The 25,737-nt window shown below is 42.3% G+C and overlaps 1 protein-coding gene across 8 annotated transcripts in view; it reads right to left on the bottom strand.

Annotated features, from left to right (window-relative positions):
- LeuRS-m (Leucyl-tRNA synthetase, mitochondrial) overlaps positions 1-25,737 on the bottom strand; it is a 125,301-nt gene that overhangs the window by 16,715 nt on the left and 82,849 nt on the right. For all 8 annotated transcript variants that reach the window (XM_055062001.2, XM_072287069.1, XM_072287065.1 and 5 more), the window contains 7 exons: positions 19,852-20,209; positions 18,420-18,529; positions 13,272-13,436; positions 11,875-11,993; positions 10,551-10,717; positions 6,844-7,014; positions 2,734-2,828 (listed from right to left, as the gene is read on the bottom strand). In XM_055062001.2, the coding sequence (XP_054917976.1) occupies positions 2,734-2,828; positions 6,844-7,014; positions 10,551-10,717; positions 11,875-11,993; positions 13,272-13,436; positions 18,420-18,529; positions 19,852-20,209 (1,185 nt within the window). The remainder of the gene's footprint in view (positions 1-2,733; positions 2,829-6,843; positions 7,015-10,550; positions 10,718-11,874; positions 11,994-13,271; positions 13,437-18,419; positions 18,530-19,851; positions 20,210-25,737) is intronic.

The raw sequence follows: 25,737 nt of genomic DNA, 5'->3' as shown, positions 1-25,737 counted from the left end.
GTTAATGATCAAATGTGTAGCGTGGTTCTGAATAGGTTTGAGGGAACAGATTACATAGTCCTGCTGTGGTGACCAGATAGGTGATGGATATTTCAGTTACGGGGCAGCAGAGGTTGGTAAGTTGTATACAGTAGAACCTCGTTGATACAATCCCGTTAAGTACGATTTCTCGGTGCTAGCGTTCGTGATCGAGAATTAAAAAAAAAAAAAAAAAAGATGATGACCCAATTGTCTTACGCTTATTTTTTACCGTCTCATATGTTCCCGGAAAACACGATCTTTCAGCACCAACGGTCAATACACCGGCAAACTGCGATTGTATGATACGTTTTCTGGCCGCTAGATGCCATGTTAACAAATAAAGTCGCAGTTTTGCCTGAAAGGCGAAGCATCGATTGTGATAGCAAATTAGTAGATAGCTATAGGAAGTAAGGATAGTAGTTTTATCGGCCGAATGAACTTGTAAGCATTCGCTTACGAACTAAATTAACCAGCACAGTGTCACGCGCACACAGGTAAGCATGAACACATCACGCTCAATGACTGCGGAAACTCGCTGTGAAAACACTGGAGTTAGAAATCGCGGCAGCAGCAACGAGTGATTTGACCCTTGTGCACCGCTCGCTTCAACACGAATTAAACGTTGAAAGCACAGCGCATACCAAGCTACCGGCACTACATGCACTCTGCAAACATCGCAGATTGCTTTGAAGATAAGGCCTGCGCAGGCGCGCACTTTGGCTACATCGCCGATCGCTTTCAAGAAGGCGCTCACACGGCCACGCCGTAAGCAGCCGCTGCCGAAGAACGCCCCCCCTCCTCGCCTTCCTCGATCATGCACGCGAGATTGAGCCACATTCGCCGGCTCATCTTTGCAAGCTTTCACTTGCACATACAGCATACGGCGCGCGGTGACGATTTTATCGCCCTTGGACTTTATACGGAACCTCACAGCGATGCTGACGGCATAAATGAGCCTGGAGTGTCCATATAGTTGGTATCACATAAAAGATGCGCGAGGCGTGCGCAATCGAGAACAGCAGCCGTCCGCCGCAACAGCTTCGCTGCAATACGCGTCCGCCCGTCTCACGTGAAAACACCGGCACACACTCAGTTTCTCATTCCGGTACCGTCAAATCTCCAACCTGGATCGTTGCACACCGCATTCACAGCTTTCGCCACCAACCATCATATTGCCATAAGCATCTTCACCTATCAATTTCGCAGCACGTGGTGCCACTGAAAGCGTACTGCACGCTTCTAATAAATGATATCCCAAGTGCGGCACCCTTCCCTGCTGCAGACCGCGATCGTCTGATACGTTTTTGGGCTGCTAGATCTCATGTAAACAAGAAAGGGTGGAGAACCATAGCAGCCCGTCCCACGTGAAAATGCCGCCGCGCACTCGGTTTCTTTTTCCGGTACCAGCAAATCTCCTCCCGGGTCGTCGCACACTGCATTCGCAGCTATCACCGCTAACCCTATTGCGATAAGCATCTTCACCTATGTGTTTTACAGCGCGTGAGGTGTAGTATCGTTGGAAGCATACTGCATGCTTTTAGGCGGCAGTAACACGAACGCGCCGCACTTTTGTGCCGCAGGCAACGCGATGTGAGCACCACGTTTCACTCTGGCGACATCTGGCGTCGCTTGCCAGCTTGATTTCCTTTCGATTTCACGTCGCTGTCCTAAAACACTACGTAACAAGAAAACAAAACACACCTCGGGCCGCCAGAGCCCCACCAGTTCTATGCGCATCGGCGTCTCATGCCGCAACAAGTCGCGCAATGCTTCGCATTACGTAGATGTCAACTACGGTAGAGTCTGTCCCACTTTTTAGCTGCTTTGGATCATACGTTTTCTCGGTTAGTACGTTTCTTCCCACATTTTATTTTTCAAAAACGTATGAACGAGGTTCTACTGTATATTAGAAGTAACAAGGAGTGTTCCATGTAGACTATGTTACAAATAGCTGGCTGTATGTGATGCTATTGCAGTAATTTTTGTGATACGGGCTGATCACAACAGGGTTGATGTAAGATAAATACCTAAATATTTTTATGATAATGAGGTAATAACCAGATTGTGATTAAACCGACAAGCGAGACAAATATTTTTACAGCTGAATGTTATTTGCACTTCTCTATGCTAAATAACATTTGCCATAGTTGTCACCACTGGGTAATCTTATCTAGATCTTCTTGAGGAGCTACAGGATCGTCAAGTGTGTAAATTTTGCAATAAATAACGTCATTGTCGACATAAAATTTATTGCTGATATAATGCCAGATGGAAGGTCACCGACGCATATGAGAAACAATAACAGGCTGAATACGCTACCCTGCAGAATGTTTTATCGCTCAAGGAAGACTGGCCACCAGCGACAGTGAACTACTTCCAAAATGTTAGGAAGTTCCTAAACCACAATAGACGTTCAAGTGTAAAGATAAAATTACAGGCATGCTGAGATGTCCAGCAATGCAACACAATGATGGGGAAATAAGTATGAATTTCCAATCCTATAGCGTCTAACTGCTTGCGAAAAAGCTTACATGACAACTTCATTAATAATGTACAACCTATTGTAAGAAACAAAACGGCAGTTAGCCATTGCTAAAAAAGGCCAACTGGCATTTCCTTTTTTATGATAGGCTCTAAATAGAGCTTGCACACGAAACCTTAGAGAATACAATTTAAAAGCAGACATTACACAAACATAACTGTGTTACTTACCTCTGGCTTAACACCATTGTGCTTCGACTTGCTCATTTTTTCCCAGTCCATAAGAACTGGCTCTCCAGTTTCCTTGTGGTACAGCTTGGTCCCCTCTTTTAGTGTACACCAAGCAAATACAAGTAATAGTGATTAAACACCATTTACAAAAATAGCATGAAAATGTGTTGTATGCATTTTTGTTTTAAATAATGTGCAGAACTTAGTCTCCCTTCAGTGGAGGGGGAGGGGGGGGGGGCTCCCATAGGGCGGCAACCAGTATAGGGCACGCACCATGGAGGAAGGAAAAATATAGGAGGAAGCATTATGTCATGCAGCCAGCCTTGGCATGCGAATGTTCCGTGAAGTGGTGGCCCGACACATGACCTCTTGCGTCGAGATTACAGAGCAAGAATCGACATTTGCCGAGACGTTTGGTTCCCAGGAGCTATGCCAGTAGTTTTTATTTGGTGTGCACTTGTTCAGTTGTCCCGGCCGTCTCTCTGCTTGCAGAGCAGGAACACTAAAAGCAACCACACACTTTCACATGCGATCACGTGTTGGGCCAACAGGTTTGGCTTCAATCGCGTGGTGGTATGCTCCCTCCTATGTTTTTCCTTCCTCCATGGCGCGCACACTCACACACTCTCATATATACAGGGTGTTTCAGCCAACACTTTCAAAATTTTTTAAAGGTTGCCTGTAGCAGATAGCTCAATTCTAGTTTATGAGCTGGTCTACTCGAAGCGGCGGACACTACTTGCACAAAAAATTGAAATGCAAAATTGACTAAGTAACAAGAATTCACTCATTAAATTTTTAGCTAATTATCTTGTGACCCATATTGCAATTTACAAATTCTAGCAGTGGACTTCGCAAGGCGGATTCACTTGGAACGAATTTTCTGGATGACACCAGTTTCGAGATATACATTCCCGTACTTCGTGGAGAAATGCATTGGCGTTCCAGTTACTTGCGTGCTTCAGTGCATAAAACGGCATTTTGTTAACAAATAAACTGGAACGCCAATGCATTTCTCTGCAAAGTTCGGGAATTTATATCTCGAAACTGGTGTCATCTTGAAAATTTGTTCCAAGTGGATCCGCCTTGCGAACTCCATGGCTATAATTTGTAAACTGCAATATGGGCCACAATGTAATTAGTTAGAAACTTCATTAGTGAAGTTTTATTAATTAGTCAATATTGCATCTCAATTTTTTGTGCAAGTATTGTCCGCTGCTTCGAGTAGACCAGCTCATGAACTAGAATTGTGATATTTTTGAAAGTGTTCGCTGAAACACCCCGTGTACGTACGTACGTATGTATGTATTTATATACATGTATGTACAGGGTGTCCCAGCTAACTTTAGGCAGAGTTAAAAAATAACTGAATGCCACGCAGCTGGTCGGAACCAAGATAATGTTGTTTGCCGTTACTTGGAGATACTCAAATTATTATTTTTTTTATTTCACATAATTAAACAATTAGTCTTAATTATTTCATACATTTCTCAAATATTATAATTAGATGAAAAGTGTCAATGGGAAAATTGTATAGCGACATGAAAAACTGCCGATACAGCTTTCTGTTGCTCAATACGTGCTACATAAAAGTGTTTTTCCAAGCGTGAAGGAAGCCCACAAATGTATGCAAAATTGTTGTGTGACTAGCCACACAAGGCACTTTGCGTGTATTCGCGGGCTTCTTTCACGGTCGGAAAAACACTTTTATCTAGCACGTACTGAGCAACAGAAAGCTGTGTCGGGAGTTTTTCCTCTAATTTCACACTTCTAATCTAATTATATTATTTTAGAAGTTGATTAATTAATTAAGACTCATGATCTAATTAGGCAGAATTTAAAAATATACTTTGAGAATCTCCAAGCGATAACAAACAACATTACCTTGGTTTTGTCCAGCTACGTGGCATTAGCATATTTTTAAACTCTGGCTAAAGTTAGCTGGGAGACCCTGTATATCATATCTTAACAAGCCAACAACCAGACACCAAGGACAACACAGGGCAAATTACATGTACTTAATAATTGAATTAAAGAAATTATAAATTAATGGAAAATGAAAGTGGATGAATAAACAACTTGCAACAGGTGGAAAAGGATCCCACGTCTTCGCATTAAGCGTGCGATGCTTTGCCAATTGAGCTACCATGGGGACGTTTTTCCATCCACTTTCCGGCGTATTTATGTGTTACTACTAGAATTAACCCTGGGAGTGTTAGCCAGAGCCACCATACACAAACCATGGTGGCGGATGTGGAACATCCTTTCTGCCACAGGCGTCACGAGTATGTGATCTTATTGGGTGAAGGCAACTGGTCAGTAAACCGACACATGCTACCTGAAGGCACGGAGCAAGAATTCTTGAGGAGGTGAAACAGCACTCGCTCAGGTGTCCCAATAAAGTCATGGCATAGGGCACGATGCTGACATGCCCTCTGTCACAAGTTGGCTCACCGAGAAGGCAAAACATGCGCGGCGCACTCTCTGAAGAGGCTTGCCTGTTCAAAGCCGGTTCATTCACCACTAGTGCTTTACGCATGAATGGGCATGTTTCTTGCAACTCTTCACCGGCTCCAAATGCCTTGAAAAATTAATGAAGAAAATGCATCACTTACTACGTGATGTATTTCTTTAGAATTCCAAATCTATAATGTATGTTCTTTAAAATGCAAGATTGATAAGTGAGGTATGATTTGTCCCAGCGAATGACAGTACTTACCCTCTATGCCATTAGTTCATATTTAGATTGTTCTTCTAACTTCTCCCCACCGTGCCTTAGATGATTGAAAGCATCATTAATGATAACGCTGGGAACCAAGTGATGTGTTCAATGCAGACGAAGCTGTTCCGTTTCCATCGCTGCTCTGATACCATCGCTAAGTCCTGCGATGGTATCACTTTGGGTGTCTGATGATCCATAGGATGCTGGTTCATTCAACAAACAAAGACACAACAACGGTCTCGAATCTGGCAACATTGATGCCTTCAGGTAGCATGCGTGGGTTTATGGACGAGTTGCCGTCACCCAAAAAGATCACGTACTCGTGACGCCTGCAGCAGAAAGGATGTTCTACATATGCCACCACGGTTTGTGAATGGTGGCGCTGGCTAGCACTCCCAGGGTTAGTTCTAGTAGTAACACATAATTACCGCAGAAAGTGGATGGGAAAACGACGCCATGGTAGCTCAATTGGTAGAGCATCGCAGGTGCAATGGGAAGGCATGGGATCGTTTCCCACCTGCGGCAAGCTGTTTTTTCATCCTCTTTCATTTTCGATTAATTTATAACTTGTTTAATTTAATTATTAGGTACAAGTAATTTCCCCTGTGTTGTCCTTAGTGTCTTTGTTTGTTGGCTTCTTATGATATGATTAATAAAAATCTGGCCCCTTGGTTAGCCACCTTTCTTCTCATTCATATATCAGTGAAATGTTGAATCATAGGATTCGGCAGTGAATTATACAGGCCAAAGAATAGAAAACTACCAGGGTTTTACCAACGTTTTGGCCGGGGACTGCCCTTCACTCCTACGGAGGCCTGCCCTTGGCGGAAACAATAGTAACATCCTGGAATTTTTCCTATGTGCTTCTATTTGACACACACGCACGCACGCACGCACACACGCGCATGTGTGGTGGAACTGCCTTTCTTAGAGTGATTGCTCTGACGAAGGCAGGACCAGACTGATGAAGACAGAACCTTGTTCGACTAACATGCTTGGCAAGGCTAAGAATCTTAGCTGAACAAGGGTGGTGACAGTCATGTGCAGTGCCTCAGGGTAATGAATGCAATAGTACGACAATGCCTGCTTTCCTGTTTTTGCTCATGCCACATCAGCCGGTTAATTGCGATGAACTCATTCATTGAAAAATAGGAGTTAGAATGGCCCCGAACAAGGCACTACTGGTAACAAAATCGCCTCCAGCGCTTGTTGTATGAGTGCTGCAGTGCTACAGTTGACCTGCTGAGGAGGGGTCGAGCCCCTCCTTAAAAAATGGAGGGAGTGTTGGGCCCTCTCGGACTTTAAGCACTGATAATGTGTCATGTATTTTAGATCGCGTGCCACAGTTCTTTACTACTTTATCAAAATGAATACATACTAGAACTTACTCTGAGCTACCATATCACGAGGCAGGTATCGGCCAGTGCTGGAAAGCTTGAAAGTTTCGTTCACCACCATTCCATGCACGAGCATCCTGACAAATGGCTCTTTGGCTTCCGTCAAGCCCAGGCTATGACAGAAGTGGTTGATGAAGCGAGCATAATACAGATGCATCACAGCTGGGTGACAAAAAAAAATAAATCAGCATGACGAGAAAAAGAAAGCAGTGAGATTAACTTTAGAAGCCTGTGCTTCCAAAACCTGTCATTGCTGCTGCACTTGCACAAAGATTGAAAGAAAGAATGTCATCACTGTGTGAATAGAGACTGTCGTGGTCGAGTCACGAGTATGCGTTGCGATTGACGAGACGTATGTGTTAAATGACAACTGTTTAATAGGTTATGTAAGCAACACTTGCATGGTTACATGCCCGCTCGGTTGGCATGGTCTGGCCCGGTCTCCCAGAGGCATCGTTCCGCTTCTCATATGATGGTGTACGTAGTGCTATCTCGTTGCGGTCGCGCACGCAACACCTCCCTTTCTTTGAGGTGGCCCCTGTCACAAGTCGAGCTGACTTGAAGGTCTTACGACATGTCCACTCCACTTCTTGTGATTGCTGCAGGTTGCAACGGCTGCAGATAGTAACTTGTGCGTCGAGTGAGGCCACTAGCTGTGCTCGCTACATATGAACGTGGCATGTGAACTGGCCCAACTACTGTCCCTGTTGTTGCAACACCAGACAGGATGCGGATGGCAGTCTCCAGTTGAATAGGGTCTTTCTCCAAAGTCCTGTGTTGCCAGTTGTACTGCCTGCACTGCTTGACCTTGTATGCTTCATTTCTTTTCTTGAATGTCCTGGTGTTCCGCAGTGGCTTCAGCATTCTTGGTGTAACCAGCACATTAGTTCCGAGGCATCTTCCCATGAGGAGTTCAGCAGGTGTGAACCCTTCTTTCTCTGGCGTGTCGTGATGAGCAAGCAGAGCCTTGTGAATGTTGGATGACTTCTTAGCAACTGCTTAGCCATCTGTATGGTTCTTTCTCTCCATTGCTTGACAAACATACTGAACTGTGCCAAAGAAAACTGAGGACCATTGTTCGATTGCATGATAGCTGGTACTGCAAAGCGAGTGAAGATCTGGCTCAATGGTTGGGTTATGTTCTGTGTGATGGTACGCTTCAGCTTCTTGAGTTCAAAGAAGCACGAGTACAGCGGTGTACCAAATATTTAGGGGGGGGGGGGGGCAAACCACAAACGATCTGACCTTCTCTCTCTCTCCACACACACACACACACACACACACACACACACACACACACACACACACACACGAACCTCGATATATCAAACAGCGGGGTGATCACAAAATAGTTCGATATAGCCAGACTTCGATATATAAAATCACATTAAAAAAACACGTAAGAAACTTCTGCAAATCAATCAATGAACCAAGGGTGCGATCGGGGATCGTTGTTTGGAGATCGCGTTCGGTCGCGCTGCGCACAATTGACCTAGGCCACGCAGACTTCGTCAGCCGTGAGCGCGTGGTTGATTGCGCCACACGCACACTCCGAACAACGATCCCCGATCATGCCCCAATCGTGGCGCAGGTAATACGCACTTGAAGCAGACTTGAAGCTTCACACAAAGTATTTATTTATTTGGCTGAAAGTACTGCAGCAGTGTAGCCTGCACAAGCGATAGGATGGTGCGCTCTATTGCACCTGTGTTCGCTCTGTACTTGACAGAACGGCTTTTGATGTTTTTAAAACAATGTGGCTTATGCGCCTTCCCGATGACAACAAGTGACAAGCGCTCCGTGCCAGTCGTATTGGCGGCAAGAAGCACAGTTATTTTTGGCTTGCACTTCTTGCCACCAATGCACGGGTCCCCTTGAAAGGCACCGTCTTGTCGGGCAGAGCTCTGAAAAACAAAGCAGTTTCCTCTGCATTGAACACATCACTTGGTTTATATGCGGCAATGTGCTCAAGCAGCTTCACATTTTTCCACTGGTTGGTCACGCTTTCGTCAACGCTGGCCTTTTCGCCGCACACGCTTCTGAAGACGAGTTCGTGTCTCTCCTGAAACCTCGCAAAGCACCTCTCTGAAGCTCTGAACGATTCAATGTTCTTCATTGCAGCGTACTTCTCACCTTGTGCCATGATGAGAGGCCCGCTCAAAGGCAGATGTGCGTTGCAACAGTCAGTAACCCATTGGAGCAAAGCTTTCTTGAGCTGGCGATGAGCTGCGGTTCGCAACCGCTTTCTTGATGCATGAAACTTCTCGCTTTCGAAGGCTTGAAGAATCTGTTGTTCACGTTTCACGTATGTTCCCAATGTGCTTCACTTCACATTGTACTTGGTCATAACGTGCTGTCATGATTCGCAGTTCTTCAAAGCCTGCAAAATTTCCACCTTAGTCGCCAAGTTCTTGGCTTCGTACTTCTGCCGCTTTGCCGGCGTTGCCATCACTGTAGCGCATGATGGTGGTGGCATGCAAAATATGGTCCCAACAAAAAAAGAAAACTCTGCAAGAAGAGATGATGTGGACTCAACAACACAAGGGAAAATGGCGTCGAAGGCGCAGTGGAGCGAAGAAAGAAGACACCGATGTTCGGTGACGCTGCGATCGCCCCCACTAATTGATGACGATGGCGATGCCTCTCAGGTTTCGGTTTCACTCCAGTGGTGCCAGCGCTGCTTTGCCACACTTTCGTGTAGCGGCAGCCGTCAGCATTTGTCTGAATTAAGCGGTGCGGGACCGAATTCACGAATTAATGAAGGTTTGGTCCCACAGACTAACATGCACTCTGGCCGGGACCAACAGAGCCATCCGAATTATCCGAATTTCCGAATTAACGGGTGTCGAACTAACTAGCTTTTACTGTATATCGCTTGTCACTCAGAACATTGATTCGTGCTTCAAATAAATATAAACACCATGCCCCACATCTTTTACTGAGGATACTGGGGGAAAACAACTAAATACCTCATATAACACTATTCAGTAACTGTTTTCAGAGCATATAACGAACCTACACAGGGCAAATTTTGGGTACACTTCACCAAAAAGTGGCCCTCATCTTTTCAAAATGCGAAATGTCCGCTGTTCTTGCTTCTGCCAGGAAACAAGTAATAGTGTAACTTTTACTTAGAAACAGCCTGAAAACGAAACTGTCAAAGTCAGAAGTGACACATGCCGTTAGAAAAAATTCAAGTCGGCATTCTATTGGCATTGGAATGGTTCTGCACGTTCGACCAAGGGCATTTTCACGAGCATATCTACGATAAGTCATGATTACACAATGAAATTTGACAGTTATAGCTGTAAAAGGTTTGATTAGATCTTTGATGGTGATAAGATAATGAGACTGCAACGCTATGTAGGCTCTGGACAGAGATTAAATAGTTACAGCATTTTCTCGCCTGCCACCCATCGTCCTGAACGATGTTGAGTTTAGGTACCTCACCAGCCCATGTAAATTATGATAACCGTGATAAGACAGTCATGCATTCATGAACAATGTTTTGAGTGTCGTATCATTCTGTTGTACTGCTATGTATGCATACATATATATGAATGCTTTCTAATAAAAAAAAAATATAGTTGTGAGTCAGGGCACGTGTCGTGCATTTCTTCTCTTTGTCCCTGTCTTTGTGAGCGCTGCACGAACCAAAACATGAAAGATGTACATAGATGCTTCAAGCACCTTCTCACCATGCTCAAGGCCACCAATGTAGAGGTCAACAGGCATCCGTTCACGTGACATGGCTGGATCAACAATGTTCTGCTCATTTTTTGGGTCAAGAAAGCGCAGGTAATACCAGGAACTGTCCACAAATGTGTCCATGGTGTCTGTTTCACGTGTTGCTGGTCCATGACACCTGTGTTATAGATAGCCAATTTAGGTACCTGAAGCAGTTAGAACTAAAAAACTTCATTTATAAACATACAGAGAAAGATGACGCACAGTATGATAAACAAATAATGATTTTAGGATAATATTTAGGAAACAATTCCGTGTTGCTTATAAAACAAGTTCACATAAATATGGCTTCATGTGCAACATGATCCACAGTTAGAGAAAAAAAAGGAATTACAGCTGCAGCATTGATTACAGCTCAGGTTTCAAATGAAGGCCTATAGACTAATCTTTCTTCAAGTGGTGTGTACTGCGTGTCATATTGGCCAGCTTTTCTGATAATATAACACAAATAGAATTTTACTGGCCTGAATACTAAAACTGCACTTAACATTTATTGGGAAGTTAGGCAGACAGAATGTGCTATTTTCAGAACCCTCACCCTGAATGACTTTTCAGGGTTTGACAATATCCACCACAGCCCACAATGACAGCCCATTAGAAAAAACCACCCAAATTGTTACAGAAAGGGGGACTATCATTATGACGACCTTGCCTACTATGCATATTTCAGAGGATACAAGCAACACAAATTATACGAAACACTTTATTATGCAATTAAAGGATATTTTGGCACACGGTAAAAACTGAGTGGTATAGTATGTGGATTGGCTGATTTCCTACGACACATAACTACCATGTCCACAACATAGTGGATAGGCATATACTGAATGCCTTTGCAATGACAAATTCAGTATATGTAATGGCTTATAAGAAAGAACAATACATTGATATAAGTGACAGTGATATACATGTATTGCAAGGCGCTGTAAAAAAGTTAGTGCTAATGCACACTAACAAATTTTTTTGCCTCGACTTGTATTATTTCTTGCAAGTTGTCCTGCCAGATGTGGCGCTAGGCAAACTGGTCCATAACAAGCTATTTCTAAGCATAGATTGAATAAACTTGAATGAAATGAAAACTTGGAAAAACTTATTTGTAGCTATTGTGTGATAATTCAAAACAAGTACAAATAATTCAAACAAGTACTCCACTAGTTCATTTCAGTTTCTTACAAACAGGAGCACCTTGACATATTTTGAAGTTTTTGATGCATGAACTTAGGAATATTGCTGAGAGAAGCCATAGCTGTTCATTATATACAAAAGGACAAAGACCTGGGACATGGTGTGCTGAGCCAATCATGGGCACCACACAATGGTGAAACACCTTCCTTGGTCACTTTGTCCAAAGCAGGTAACTCAACTGGAAGTTGCTCATATGGTACGGGAACAACCTGCAAAATTGTTGCCATGTCAAAAATATTCCTTTAGGCCACCATTCATCATCTCTAGTTGCAACTTGTCTACATGGTTCACATTTCTTCAGATATGGTAATTTTAAAAGCATTGCAAATATATTTAGTAGATTCTATCCAGGTTTTGCTAATGAGATGCTATTGTCTCTGAGATACTAGTATCAGTGTTATTCCCCCTTAAACGTCGCTCAACATTTTGCCCACTTTCTTGTTTTCATACTGGGAGCTCATGCATGAGGGATGATAGTGCCATAAGAAACGCTGGTATCTTCAATCTGGAGTGCAACCAGCAGAAACAGAAAGGCTTGAGCCACCACTTGTCTAAGCATGATGTTTACGAATAAGAGACAAAGTCCTCAATATAGCTCAAATATAGCAACAATGACAAGCAATTTTAGGTGTGGGCAACATTTATTTCCACTAGTAGCTCAATTTCTCTATATACTGGGTGTTTCAGTGAAGAGAATAGAGTAATTCTTAAAAGCGGTGCAGCAGAGATAAAGATGTTATTTTTTCAGCCACACATTATTCATGAGCAGACATTAGAAATTGTGTAATAATAGGTGATAATTTGTTCCACTAAACTTATCTAACTCCTAATCAATTACATTAAAGAACATGTTGAAATGTCAAAACTGAAGCAAGCCAGTACTCACGGCAAGTCGAATCAGTAGGTACCTTCAGACTAGCACCATATTTATCCAAAAAACTTGCAGTGAAGTAGGCTGGCATCCTCACTCATTATTTTCCTAATAAGCCGGATGTGGGACACAAGTGTAGCGAAAATGTATTTCATGGAAGCTATTCAGGCCAGATATCTTCAAATTGCTAGTAGTCTCGGTATTCCTACTAGGTGGACATGCCTTGGGTACTGTCAACAGTTAAGATAATTAAAATATTATTCAATGATACACAATCACCATGTGGTTGACTGCAGCCCACCTCTTTTGCTAGTGGCACTGCCATGCTCAGTGCTAAAACTGCCAGATGGGAGCAACCCTAGTCTTGACCTGCTAGGTGTGAGTTAGGCCAGTGACTGTATTAGCAACTTATGATTGGATGATCCTAGACTCGCTCTTGGATTTCACTTCACGCCTCTAAATATGCTACACCTTTCTCATTCCACCTAATAGGCCCTTGAGCCAACCCTAAATAAAGCATTTTTATCATAACCTTTAGCTGACTGCTTCATCTAAGTGCAAAAGCACTTACGTGAAGCATCGAAGGGGAAGTGCCCGTTTAGTGTGAAGCGCTTACCCCGCAAGCTGTGCAGTGTATGATGGGGATGGGCGTACCCCAGTAGCGTTGCCTTGAGATAAGCCAATCCTTGAGGTGACTACTGCAAGGGTAGCCGCCCCGGCCCTGTTGCTGTGCCTGCTGGCACACTTGCAACCGTGCAGCCTTGGCAGACAGGCCTGTCAGCTGCCACAGAACAAAGACAGCGTAAAATGGCAAACAAGATGAGCTTTTAACAAAATCACAACTGCATGCCTGCACTCCTTCATGGACCCTCTTGTTTACGCAGTTGCAATGGTGCTACCTTTGAAACTAAAGAAACTTTCATTTGCAAGTCTTTGGATTTGGACATCGCTGAAAGAAAAAAAGTGTTAATTCTGTGCTGCGTTTACCTATGAGGACTGTGCTTTTTTTTTTTTCTGCACAAATGTATATGATCATGCATCATGCCTCAAGCTGATGCATGTGCCATTTCTTATGCATTGTAGGGTAGAAATGGTTTGATAAGACTGATGGCAGACTAGGTGTCCTGTTTTGGCCGGGCCTGCTACACTGAGCAATAGCAGGCATAGCCAGAACTTTCCTGGGGTTTTTGTAAACAATGAAATAGCATATCACAAAAAGGCTGCCGCAATCAGACTTACCCACCCATTTCAATAATGGGCTCTTATCAAACAGTGGACATGATTGACGAGGAAATTTGCAATGTGTTGTAAGTTGCAAAATGTATCTGAAGTGATGTCATGCCCATAGCTTGACAATGACCAAGAGAACAACCCAGCTGCCATGTCTATTACTTAATGTTCCGTAACTGCCACTGAATGTTGTTTTTTAAGCCTTTTTGATCTACAAACCACTCTATCGTATTTTAGTAATGTAATGTATTTTTACATTTGCACGGCCTCTTAACAAAAGTTCACAATGAGTCAATCAAAAAGTGATACAGGGTGTATTAAACACAAAATAAGGACAACATTGCACATACGACAGAATTTGCTTCTCTTTGCCACTTAGCGTTGGTGCCAAGTCGCGTGCCATACAGTCAACCCTCAATTGAACAAAGCCGTGCTTGTAGACGAACACTTAAATTTTGTTAGACAAAGAATGGAGGTCTACATGCTTTAGCAGTGAAAGCAACTGCATAAGCTCCAAGCACAATTCTATTGGCTATGATTTTGCGAATGAATATGCTTAAATAGGAGTCTGCCAGAATTTCAAGTGTAATTATACACTGACAATATAACCAAACTCATGAGGCATGTGAGTTGGACAACAGCCAGAGCAGCACTGCTGAGGTGCAAGAGTGAGGCTTGCAGTGTCTATGATGTGGCATGTCTTTAATCTCAAATGCATTTGCTTAAAAACTGCAATGTTATGGATTTCGAGGAGACAGTTTATGTTTCTTTCAGAATTACCTAGAAGAAAGATGCCAGAGCGTACACTTGGACAGTGTCTCGTCTGACTTCCTACCAATTACACACGGCATTTCGCAGGGGTCCCAGCTTTGGGTCCGATACTATTTTCCTTGTACATCAACGACCTACCTCAAAGGCTTGATAAGGGTGAGGCAATAATGTATGCTGATGATACCATAGTTTTAATCTCAGGAAAGGATATCAACCACTTAGAAAACACAGCTAATAGAGAACTAGAAAAACTAAGAAACTGGTTTATGGACAACAAATTAACACTAAATACATCTAAAACAAAGTACATTATATTTTCGTCCAATAGAGTTAAAATACAACCAATAACTTCGAAGATTGTGATGACAACAATTGCAGAAGCTCAAGAATATAACTATCTCAGTATAACGTTAGATTCATCCCTTCATTACAGGGCACACATAGCACATGTATGCAGCCGGCTCAGTCATGCATGCCTTACTTTATATCAGGCACTTCAGCATTTTCCTGCATGTACACTACGAATGATTTACTTCAGTATTTTGCACAGCCATTTAACCTATTGTACTGAGACATTGAGGCATACGTATTCATCTTACCTAGATCCAGTAATCAAACTGCAGAAAAGAGCGCTCCGAATTATGTCCTTCTCTGGTTATATGGAACACACCAAAGCGCTATTAAAAAAAACTAACATTATGCCATTCCTCATCGTCAGGGACTTCAAAACAGCATGCTCAGTTCATGCCATACTTTCGGACAATAACCCCTTCCAAGTACAATTTTCATCACACCACACAGACACACGAGGACACAATTGAACAGAAATTTTAACGTACCACCTATTAGCAACTTGTACGGCAGGCACAGGTTAGCCTACATTGCAATGAAAATATTGAATAATCTTCTGAAAAGGATAAAAGAGAGTCCAAGATTTTCGTATGTTCTTAACCCTTTGAGGGTCAATGACGTAAATATACGGCGCCACGAACAAGCCCAAAATGGTCGATGCTGTATATTTACGGTGCCGTCTGCACGTTTAAAAAGCAGGCCGATTTCCTAACTATTTCTTTTCTGGCATGTGCCGCCACTATGTGGGAATACAGGGAATTTTTTTCTCGTGCCTCCCTCTCTCGGTTTTTGTTGCATGGTTTGTTTTAGAGCTAGTTTGCTCCGGCGCGTCTATATACTACCGCTCGTGCATTGGCATGCGCGCGGGCGGGCGGTGGTTTGGATTTTGTTCCACAGGCGGTTTCGGCTTCTTGCGCTTGCAAAACTGATGGCTATCTCGTTACTAATCGCTCAAAGAACGACCGCCTGTTTCTCACTCGTTTAGTGCTCACAGGGGTGTGCATAGGAAGGATGCCGCCATGCATACGTTTCCTTTTCTTTTCTTTTTTTGGAGACGCACGAAAACTAATTGCCTCTGGTTGGAGATAAGATGAAGATTAGCAGAAGTTTGTCACATGTATTGCTTTTTTGATGGGCACACAACCACACAGTTTTCTTGAGTGCACTCACGCACGCAGTTCGATTACGCTATGGACGTAATTATTAGTTTAAGAGCAGGAACGCTGCAGAGTTGCGAAATATTCTCGTGTGCGCATTTTCTAAGCCTTGAACTATGTGTATAACAATGCATTAAATTTTTTATTCTTATCAGTTTATTTCCTTTTTTTATTGTTGTTATTCATGAATAAACAGTACACATTAACCAACACAAAATATTTTCTTTTTCACTTTACGGTCACCCTAGAAAAATTACGGTAAATTTTTTTTTAGAAATAGGTCCCTCAGAAGAGTTGGAATCTGCAATAAAAAAAATTGACCCTGGGTGGTCGCATATGGCGAAAAAAATCGACCCTCAATGGGTTAAGCAATTTATTATTCATGATCAATATGTTTCTGTATTGTAATAGTAATGGATGTTGCTATTGTTGGCTTTTATCTTGTGCTATAACAAATTTATTAATATATCATGTTAACAACAATGTTAGCGGAATCTGTACTTGCAAATCACATCACCTGCTAGCCTGAGTTGCAATGGTGTTTTGTATTTATTTGCATGGGCCCAGAACTAGCAGTATTGCTAAGGGCCCAGGAGATTTTTCAGTAACGTTTATAATCATAAATAGAAATAAATTGAAAGTGAAACTGAAAAAAAGAAAAGGCATCTCTGGCAGTTTTTTCATCATGTCGAAGAAGTAGTTATTTTACGTTTCTTTGCACCTCTTGTCCTACATGAAATAGCTCAATTTGCATAAAAATGCAGAAATCATTTTAAATAGGCCACATCACATCGAAAGAGAACCTGGACCAGGCAGCCCACAGAGCTGCCTCTTGTGACATTATCGGTGACGTTAGAGCAGGAACAGGAGCATCAGCGATGACATCTCTGGACAAGTTCAACTACAATGAATTATAAATGCTCTTGTGTTGTCATGGCATTTCTTTGCATAAAAATTATTAAAAAATCATTTTATGAAGATCCTGCTGCTGCTGAAACCTTTACATCTGCAAATAAGTTGGCACAGACACTTACAGCAATAATGGAGCAGGGTTTCCAGCACACATTGCTTATAGACAGCTCTTTGAGATGTCACCACCAGTGCTACTGCTCCCATGCTCCCATGTTGTCGTCATGAGCAGCAAGCATAGGGTGGTCAGCAGAAATCATCCGTCCCAAGAACATGGATCACGTGTATGCCAATATTTAAAATTAATATTGAAAAAAAGAAAAAAAAGCTACTTGACTCTCAGTCATGCCATTTGGTGCACATGACCACAGTGTCCAGGAAAATGTATGACACAGATTTCACTTAGAACCATACACCAAAAGAAAAACAATCAGTTGCCCTCTTTTAAGACTGAGAAAGCCATGATAATGCCTCACCATACACAGCATTGCTATTTAGCCAGTTGTGAAACTTGGCATGCTGCCTGCGAAACCCCTCGGTTCTGGCGAAACCAGTTTTGGAACCATTGCTACATTTGATTGGGCCGCTGAACCTGATGTCTTATGTGCTATTGCTACGAATCCTTTTTATTACGTCGAGTTGCACTTTTCCCATTTGCCAGACCAACACCTCCTACCATTGAGAGGTTGGTTTTCCCACAAAGTTTAGTTGCCCCTGATGACTGAGCTGACTACACACACAAACACGTGCGTACAAATGTGCAAGCATACATGCACATAGCATATACGTGATACATACAATGCATAATACATTGTACATGTAATTTCATGTTGTATTCAGGCAAATATAGTGTTATTAGAGGGCTCCGAAAACATGAAACTAAAAACATTGTGTTACTACCAGTAATTAGACACTTAATGACCAATATTTAAAATAAAGAGTTGCTAGAGATGTTGAGAAATAGTTAAATAAGGCATTTTTGATGAGTTAGCTTGGCACATCTTTCAAGGCCTCATAAGTAAGTCCTTGAAATAAGGAAAATTTTAACTGCCGATACTTCCACACACTGAATGCAGCTTGTGTTCCCGGCCTAAAAATATAATAGCACAAAAGTTAGCTCATCTGCTGGATTTGGCATACCCTACATATGAATTTGGTAGCATCCTACGTAAGGCCCGTCAAACAGTAGTCAACTTGAATGTTTACTGGTGTCTACCAGTCAGCCATGCTGTATCTCTGCACCAGTTTTGTTAACTTTCACTTGCAACACTTCATATACTTGTTCTTCCCTTTAAAAGAGTTTGACATGTTGCTGTACTCTGTGGTTACAATTTTATAATGCTTACCGTGCCTGAGTTGATCAGATGTGTTGGGTCATCATCATCAACAACCTTGATCACTTCAATATCATGTTGAATGGCAAATGTGAGGTCCTCTTTGCTCAGACTGGGAGTTCCTGAGAAAACATTTAATTTAGCACTTGAAACTTTTTATTTAAGCCTGTGACAACATGCCGAACTAAAGACCAGCTGCTTAGATAAATGTGGCAAAAATACCTAAAAGTGAGGGTAAAGCATTTTGTAATGATATGCAAAGTGAAAAATTACAGAATGCTGTTTCTACTAAAATTTGTATTTGTATTGTCTTAGTGGCACTGCACTTTTGCCATAGAATAATAAAAGCTGGCTAAAAACAACTCTCATGAGTAAACTTTTCTCAAGAGCTATGCTATGATATTTGGATAAATAATGACACAACTGAAGAAAAAAAAAAGCATCTGGTGCAACGTAATTAAAGAAAATATCCTGTGTACAGCTTTACACTTAAGAGCTTGCAATTTAAATTTGATAGAAGAAAAGGCAGTGATAAGAGTAATTATTAACAAAATTATATTTTGTTTCCTTGTACCCTTCAATACGGCTATGAAAATCATGCTACATTCCACACAAAACATGGTAGAGGCCAACTGACATAATTCAAAACAAGCTTTTCTAACAGTAGACTTGGTGCACAAGTTTTGTCATTAAAGGAAAAGAAATACAGTTGACTTCCTTTAACGTGACCCTTACCAGTCAGTCACAATTAGTTCAATTGTATAAAATTAATCTCCCTTTAGCATTAGTTTAACAGAACATTAGCAGAACACTTCTGCAGAGTCAATATCCAGCTTCTGCTGCACATAGACATACATAGAGCCTAAATAGGCATATAGGGAAAATTTGACAAAACTCACAACCTTCCAGCTCTTTGCCAACCTGGCCAAAGTGCCATTTACAGCATGCAAATGGTAATCACGTGTCATAGATCACGAATCCCACCTAGCAGAAAACACTGACAAGATTTCCAAAGTGCTGTCAAGAAGCAGTAAAAAATAAATACCAGCAGGAAATGCCATCTCAATGGCATTGGTGTCTGTGCCATCTAGATAAGCCCCTTTGTACTGCTGTTTTCCTTTCTTTTTCCCTTCTATCTCTGAGCAAATAACATGCATAGTAGTAACAATTTTTGTCTTCTGTTAAGCACAAAGGTTCACGCACAGCTAAGGTTACATATCAGTAGCGACCTTTACAGTCAGAGTTTTGAGGTATGCACAGTTAACCAGAAAATCTTTCTCGATATCTGGATAATTCTGCGGCACCTAGAGAATGTGACTCTACAAAGTCACAAATTCTTTTCACTTGACTGATATTTCAAAATATGGAAGTTGGAGCTGGCGAGGATTTACTGTATGTTATATGCCTGCCGGATGGCTACAACAACAGACCATGCACCACTCACCCAAATGGCAATTAGTAGCCCGAGGAAACTCAAAATTGTTGGACACCAGCACTGGAATTTTCTTTCCCGAGATGGGGTTGAGTGCATAATATTTCGCCTTTCCTGTAGCACTGCTAGAGCAATTTTCAATGGACAATGCCATGCTGTGGTCTGGTGAGAGGGCCACAAATGTCACTGCACCCAAGAACTCAGGCTCCTCAGTCCACACACGCAAAAGGTCTGAATGAGGGTTCCCACTGTTGTCGATGACACTCCATTCAAATGAAAATCCTGTGCAATCTCCAATCCAGCCACGCTGAAGGGGTCCCACCTCATCCCAATTGTTACGTTCAGAGTCACGAAGACCCAAGAGAAGGTCCTGAAAGCAGGAAGGTATTAGAAGATAAATGCTTTGAAATTCATAAAAGGTACAGCTGGCCAAATCTTTAGCTGGCTCGTGCAAGCACCAATTTTCTGTAGGCCGGCACCTTAGGACAGGAACCTAACAGATGACCCTCCTATCTGCTTAAGCTTTGGGAGGATGAGCCTAACCTTGACTATTTCGCAATCCCACTCCATTGTAATATGCTGGAAAGCAGAAAAAGCGGCATGCATGTGAGCTAGCTAAAGGTTTAACCAGCTGCACACAAACAAAAGTACTCTGAGCCGCCCTGCCATACCCCACACCATTTAAGTGCTGCGTGCGCACATAGAGGTTGTTTGCAATGCATGAAAAATCTGAATGGGTCACGCAAATGTGTATACCATTGCTTTTACTTCTTTAACAATGCATTGAGCCAGTTATAGCTATGGAGTGCACACATGGAATCGAGAGATGCATCCTGAAGACGCACTCTCGATCAGCCACTTTCACTTTTCTGTGACATAACATCCAGCATAGATTCCTAGACTTTTCACTTAAGAGGAAGCTTTAGCTCGGGTGCTCCTATCCAAATACATGTAAAAGGAGAATTCGTTTTTCTCGGCAACCACTGCACCAAACTTGACGAGATTTGTTGCATTTAAAAGAAAAACTTAAAATCTAGTGACTGTTGGTTTCGCATTTTTGAGTTAAGACGTCAATTTTTTATTAAAAATTGGCAAAAATCGAAAATTTTGCAAAAACGAAACTATCAAGTTTACAACGCTGTAACTCAACAACGAAAAATGATAATACAATTCTGTGAATTGCATCTAATAGTACATCTAAAGCGGACAAAATTGATACGTTACACATGAATATAAAAAAATTTAGTAATAGGGAAATAATACTTTTGCAAAACCCTTGTAACCAACGTAACAAATTCACGTAATAGGTAAAATGACATATTGAATTTGTCCGCTTTGAATGATCTAATGGATGCTCTTTACAGAACCGCGATATCAGTTCTTGATGCAGAGATATGAATTTGTAAACTTCGTTCTTCTATTTTTTTCAAACGGTCAAATATTTGAAAATCGTTTAAAGAAAATTCAAGCCCTAAATAGAAATTCCGCTTCCAACAGTCACTAGAATTTAACTTTCTCTTTCAAATGCAACAAATTTCATCAAAATCCGTCCAGGGGTTATCTCATAAAAACGTTTTTGTGTTTTACATGTATTTGAATAGGCCGCGTCGGAGTTGGGCCCGAGCTAAAGCTTCCTCTTAAGTTTCGTGACAGCCATGTGTGCTGGTCGTACAGTACTTGGAGTGGCAAGCAAGTGAAAAGATTGGTGGTGTTGCAAACTCAGCGAAGAAAACCTGTATGCACTGCATACAGCACAGCTTCGACCTTCATGTGCTGAGGTTAGAAGATGCAGCCTTATCCCCAGCAATTAATTACTAAGCAACTAATTGGCGAGACAATGCATGGAATGGCTAATCCAAGGACAAAGAAAGGCTGTATTCAAAAGGAACGCACAGCTAAAGATTACTAGAGAGCATCTGAACTGTTTGAGCCAGAATAACATTATACAGGGATGGTAGAAAAGAAATAAGAACACTGCTGACTAGCACCGTTTTCTTTCTGTTGTCCCTCTGTAATGCTACGCTGGCCAAACCAGTCGATATGCACCAACTAGTCCAGGAAAATGTCAAAAACGTGCATTAGGACATCTCCAGTGGCCAAGGAAAAGAAAAGATGTGGCTTTAAACACTGCAATCGATGAGGTGACTGTGCACAAGGTATGGTTATATAGAACTGCGCTCTCATGTGGCAGCGTCTACGTTGGTCAAACCAGTGCGACCTCGATGATTACCTGAAAAAGCATAAAAATCAAGTATGTAAAGATACAGATGGAGAATTAGTTGATCGTTGCCATTTGTACCCCTGACTTCCACATTAAAAAAAAATGGTAACATTATATTGTGACTTCATCCAGTATAATTGAGTGATTGTGGAGGCCGATGAAACTTAGCATGGTGACCTTGATCCGGTTAAGCGCACTGTCAATTTTGTTGACAAAACAACAGAGCATTTTCTTGAATGGCAACATGTGTGATCATGTTTGTGCATATGTGAGAGGGGTATGCTATCTCAGTGCATCATCATGTGATTTTGCAATTAGTGTGGTTCACAAAAGTTTAATTTACCATATTTTATCATATGTATGTTTTTTATGCTCTTTGAGCTATTTCTGGTTTGTTTAGTGATAAAGGGCTACCTATATAACAGCCAGCTTGCTTTGCAATAAACAGTCACTGAAAGTTACATTTGTGTTCGTCCATATTTGTTTCATCCTTTTCTTGTTTGTGCTACACACAGCTACAGATTTACATTAACTAGCATGCTCGCATTGCTTACTAAAGATTTTTCGCAATTCAGTTGTGGAGTTCACATTGGTTGACACAATAAAACTCACCAAAAAGTTCAAAATTTTCAGTCTGCTTTGGTGCTGCCTGTTTTTAATTATGCTGAAGATGCAATATATGTTGTAAAAGAAGATTTTCAGCAAACATAATTTGGGCCTGAAAGGGAATCGCACACTCACATATGAATCAACTCCTCCTTTTCTATTTCCAAAAGCAAAAAAAGGCCTGACTTTTTCTCTGATACATAAATACAATAGAACTTCATTTTAGACTCAAAGGTGACTGGAAAATTATTCGAATAAAATGGAGTTTAAACTAAAGACAGTCCCTATTATTATAGCGCTCTATAATGTGTACAGTACAGTTTGCAATACCGTATCTCTGAGCACTAGTGCAGGCGTTACCATGCATTTTTGGAAGTGCTGTCTCCGAAATTAGACATCGCCTAGTGAATGCAGGTGGAGCACCTACAGTAGGCATTACCAAGTCATGACTGACAGCTTACCACAATCCTTGAAAAGAAAAGTATATGATCCTTACATACCGGTACTTACAGACGAGTACTTACATACGCGGTAGAAACTTGGAGGTTAACAAAGAAGCGTGAGTAGAAGCTGAGGACCGCACAAAGAGTGATGGAACAAAAAATGTTAGGTGTGTAGCATTGAGAGACAGGAAGACAGCGGTGTGGATTAGAGAACAGACTGGGATAGCCGATATTCCGGTTGAGATTAAGTGGAAGAAATGTAGTTGTGCAGGAAAGTAATGTGTAGGAAAGATAACTGGTAGTCTATTAGAGTTACAGAATGGGTGCCAAGGGAAGGAAAGCACAGTCGAGGATGGTAGGGAACTAGATGGTGCGATGAAATTTAGAACTTTACAGGCATGGTGTCAGCTGGTGCAAAAAAGGGGTAGTTGGAGATCGATGGGAGAGGCTTTCATCCTGCAGTGGACATGAAAGAGCCTGATGATGATAAGTGAATATGGCTAATTTGAGCTGGGAACACAAAGAGAAGGTCAAGCACACTGGTGTGCATCTGTGGATTACGTATAGTAACCTATGGTCATAGTGGCAGCTACCGGTGGCCACTGTGCCTGATTGCATAACACGGCAGTGCCCCAGGTCATCCATTTCAATACAAAATTCACTTTTATTACTTGCTCTCAGTCATGACAACAGGAAATAAATAGTAAAATCACCCATTGCTTACTTCCATCTCATGCAAAGGATAAAGTACTAGAGACAGTTTGTCATTACTGAAATCCACCATTTCTTAGGCTTAAAGGAACACTAAAGGCAAGTAGCAAGTTGATGTGGACTGTTAAACTACCATTCCAGAAAGCTCTCAGTGCTTGTTTCATGTCAAGAAAATAATTCGTTTAAGAGAAAATTGTGTCTGAAGGGTCTGCATACCTTTAGTGCAATTTAAATCGCCCGCCCCTAAGCAGGGAGTGGTGACGTTGCATATGCGATCACCGCCCTTAACTGCCATCAGTGAGTAAAATGGTGCCCGAAAGTGTGCGCTACGGTTTTCTGCGCAAAATGCAAATGTGTGGCCTTGGAGATACCGAGCCAAGAAAGAGTGTTGGCTTCACCGCTGCAGCTGCTCTTGGTCAAGTGGCGTGGACCCTTTGGAATCCTGCGACACCACATGGAGGTAGCATTCTCTTCTACTTGCAGCTTGTGTGAGTTTCGCGAGCCAGGAAAACCAATGCAGCACTACGCAACAACGAAACTATTGAAATGCGAGAGCGGCTGGTGCAGATTGGAGAAAACGAAACCTCTCGACCGCCTGCATCGTTCTCAAGGATCAGTGAGCTTTTTTTCTTCTAAAAGATAGAATAGAACTGGCCAAGTAGCATTTTCTTTCGTCTTATAAGTCAATACAATTATTTTTTATTATGAAGGGTTGAGTACTATAGTCGGATACAACTTTAGAAAAAAGGGGGCGTGCGCGCCCATTGGTGGCTGCTCATGTACCTCCTAGGCGGAGGCACACGAGCAGCCACCAATGGGCGCGCACTCTGGACTAACGTCATCAGCCGGACGGCCGGTGAGCCCGCCGACGGAGTAGATGGCCGGCCGCGCTTCGAATTGGGCGAGGTCGCGTCAGCTGTGTGCTTTGGCCCCTTGTCAGAGTGAATTCCAGAACTGTTTGTGATGGTCTATCATGCCGGAAATATTACTACGAGCTTACGATGCGGCATTTGTGCCGCGTGCGCTTATTCTGAGCCGTGATCCGGCGAAGGAACATTGCAGTGAGCATCGCTGACGCTGCGCTACGCTTTGCCCGAAAACAGGATCCCACGGCGACCGCTACGAACACACATCCTGTGTGTTTGTTCCATGTTGTTTTATTTCGCTCCCGAGTGACGTTACGACGAGAAAAGTTTTCCAAAGAGTAGTGCCTACTCTTAGCGGCGGGTGTGTTCGCGTACTGTGTCGCTGCGTTTTTCGTCGGACGGGGTGAAGTGATGGAGCAAAACCATTCTCAGGTGAAATCAGAAAAGTATGCGTGCATGAAACAAACCTACGAGTGTCTCAACAGAAAATATTTGCAGAAGAAGCCTTCAACGCAAAGATTTGTCGCCGTCAACTTAGCGTGAATGATCATTGTCAGCAGTGAGATAGCCGAGCGTCTAGCGACGGTGTTCGAGCATTGTGTAGCACCGTTGATTGATTGCTGTCCACCAGTGCTCACTGCACGCGCAAGCTGTAGAATGCGTGCTATGAAATTGTGAAAACACAAAACCAAAAAAATATTAATTTTATGCTATTTAAAACCAAGGGTATTTATTTAAATGAATGAAGCATTTTTTGTACCTTCCTGCCTCGACCGTATTCTCGTCCCAGGTTTGTAATGGTTGCGATAAATGCATTGTTTTATACAAGTACTTTTTCAATAGCAACTGATTCAGTTTAGCTTGGAAAACGTGTAGTAGATATGCCGTGTACATGTAAACAAGCGCAAAAGCCATGCGGAGCTGCTCTTTCTGCTTTTGTCACTTGCAAATGAAGCTAAAGAGCAGACGACGGGCAGTGTTGTAGAAGGCACGGGGTTATTTTTCTGCCGCTATCCGGCATATGCTGTAGCACATAAGAGCTCTACTAAAC

The sequence above is a fragment of the Dermacentor andersoni genome, chromosome 1 (assembly GCF_023375885.2).
Source record: "Dermacentor andersoni chromosome 1, qqDerAnde1_hic_scaffold, whole genome shotgun sequence".
NCBI lineage: Eukaryota > Metazoa > Arthropoda > Arachnida > Ixodida > Ixodidae > Dermacentor > Dermacentor andersoni.
This window is presented reverse-complemented; position numbering and strand designations above follow the sequence as displayed.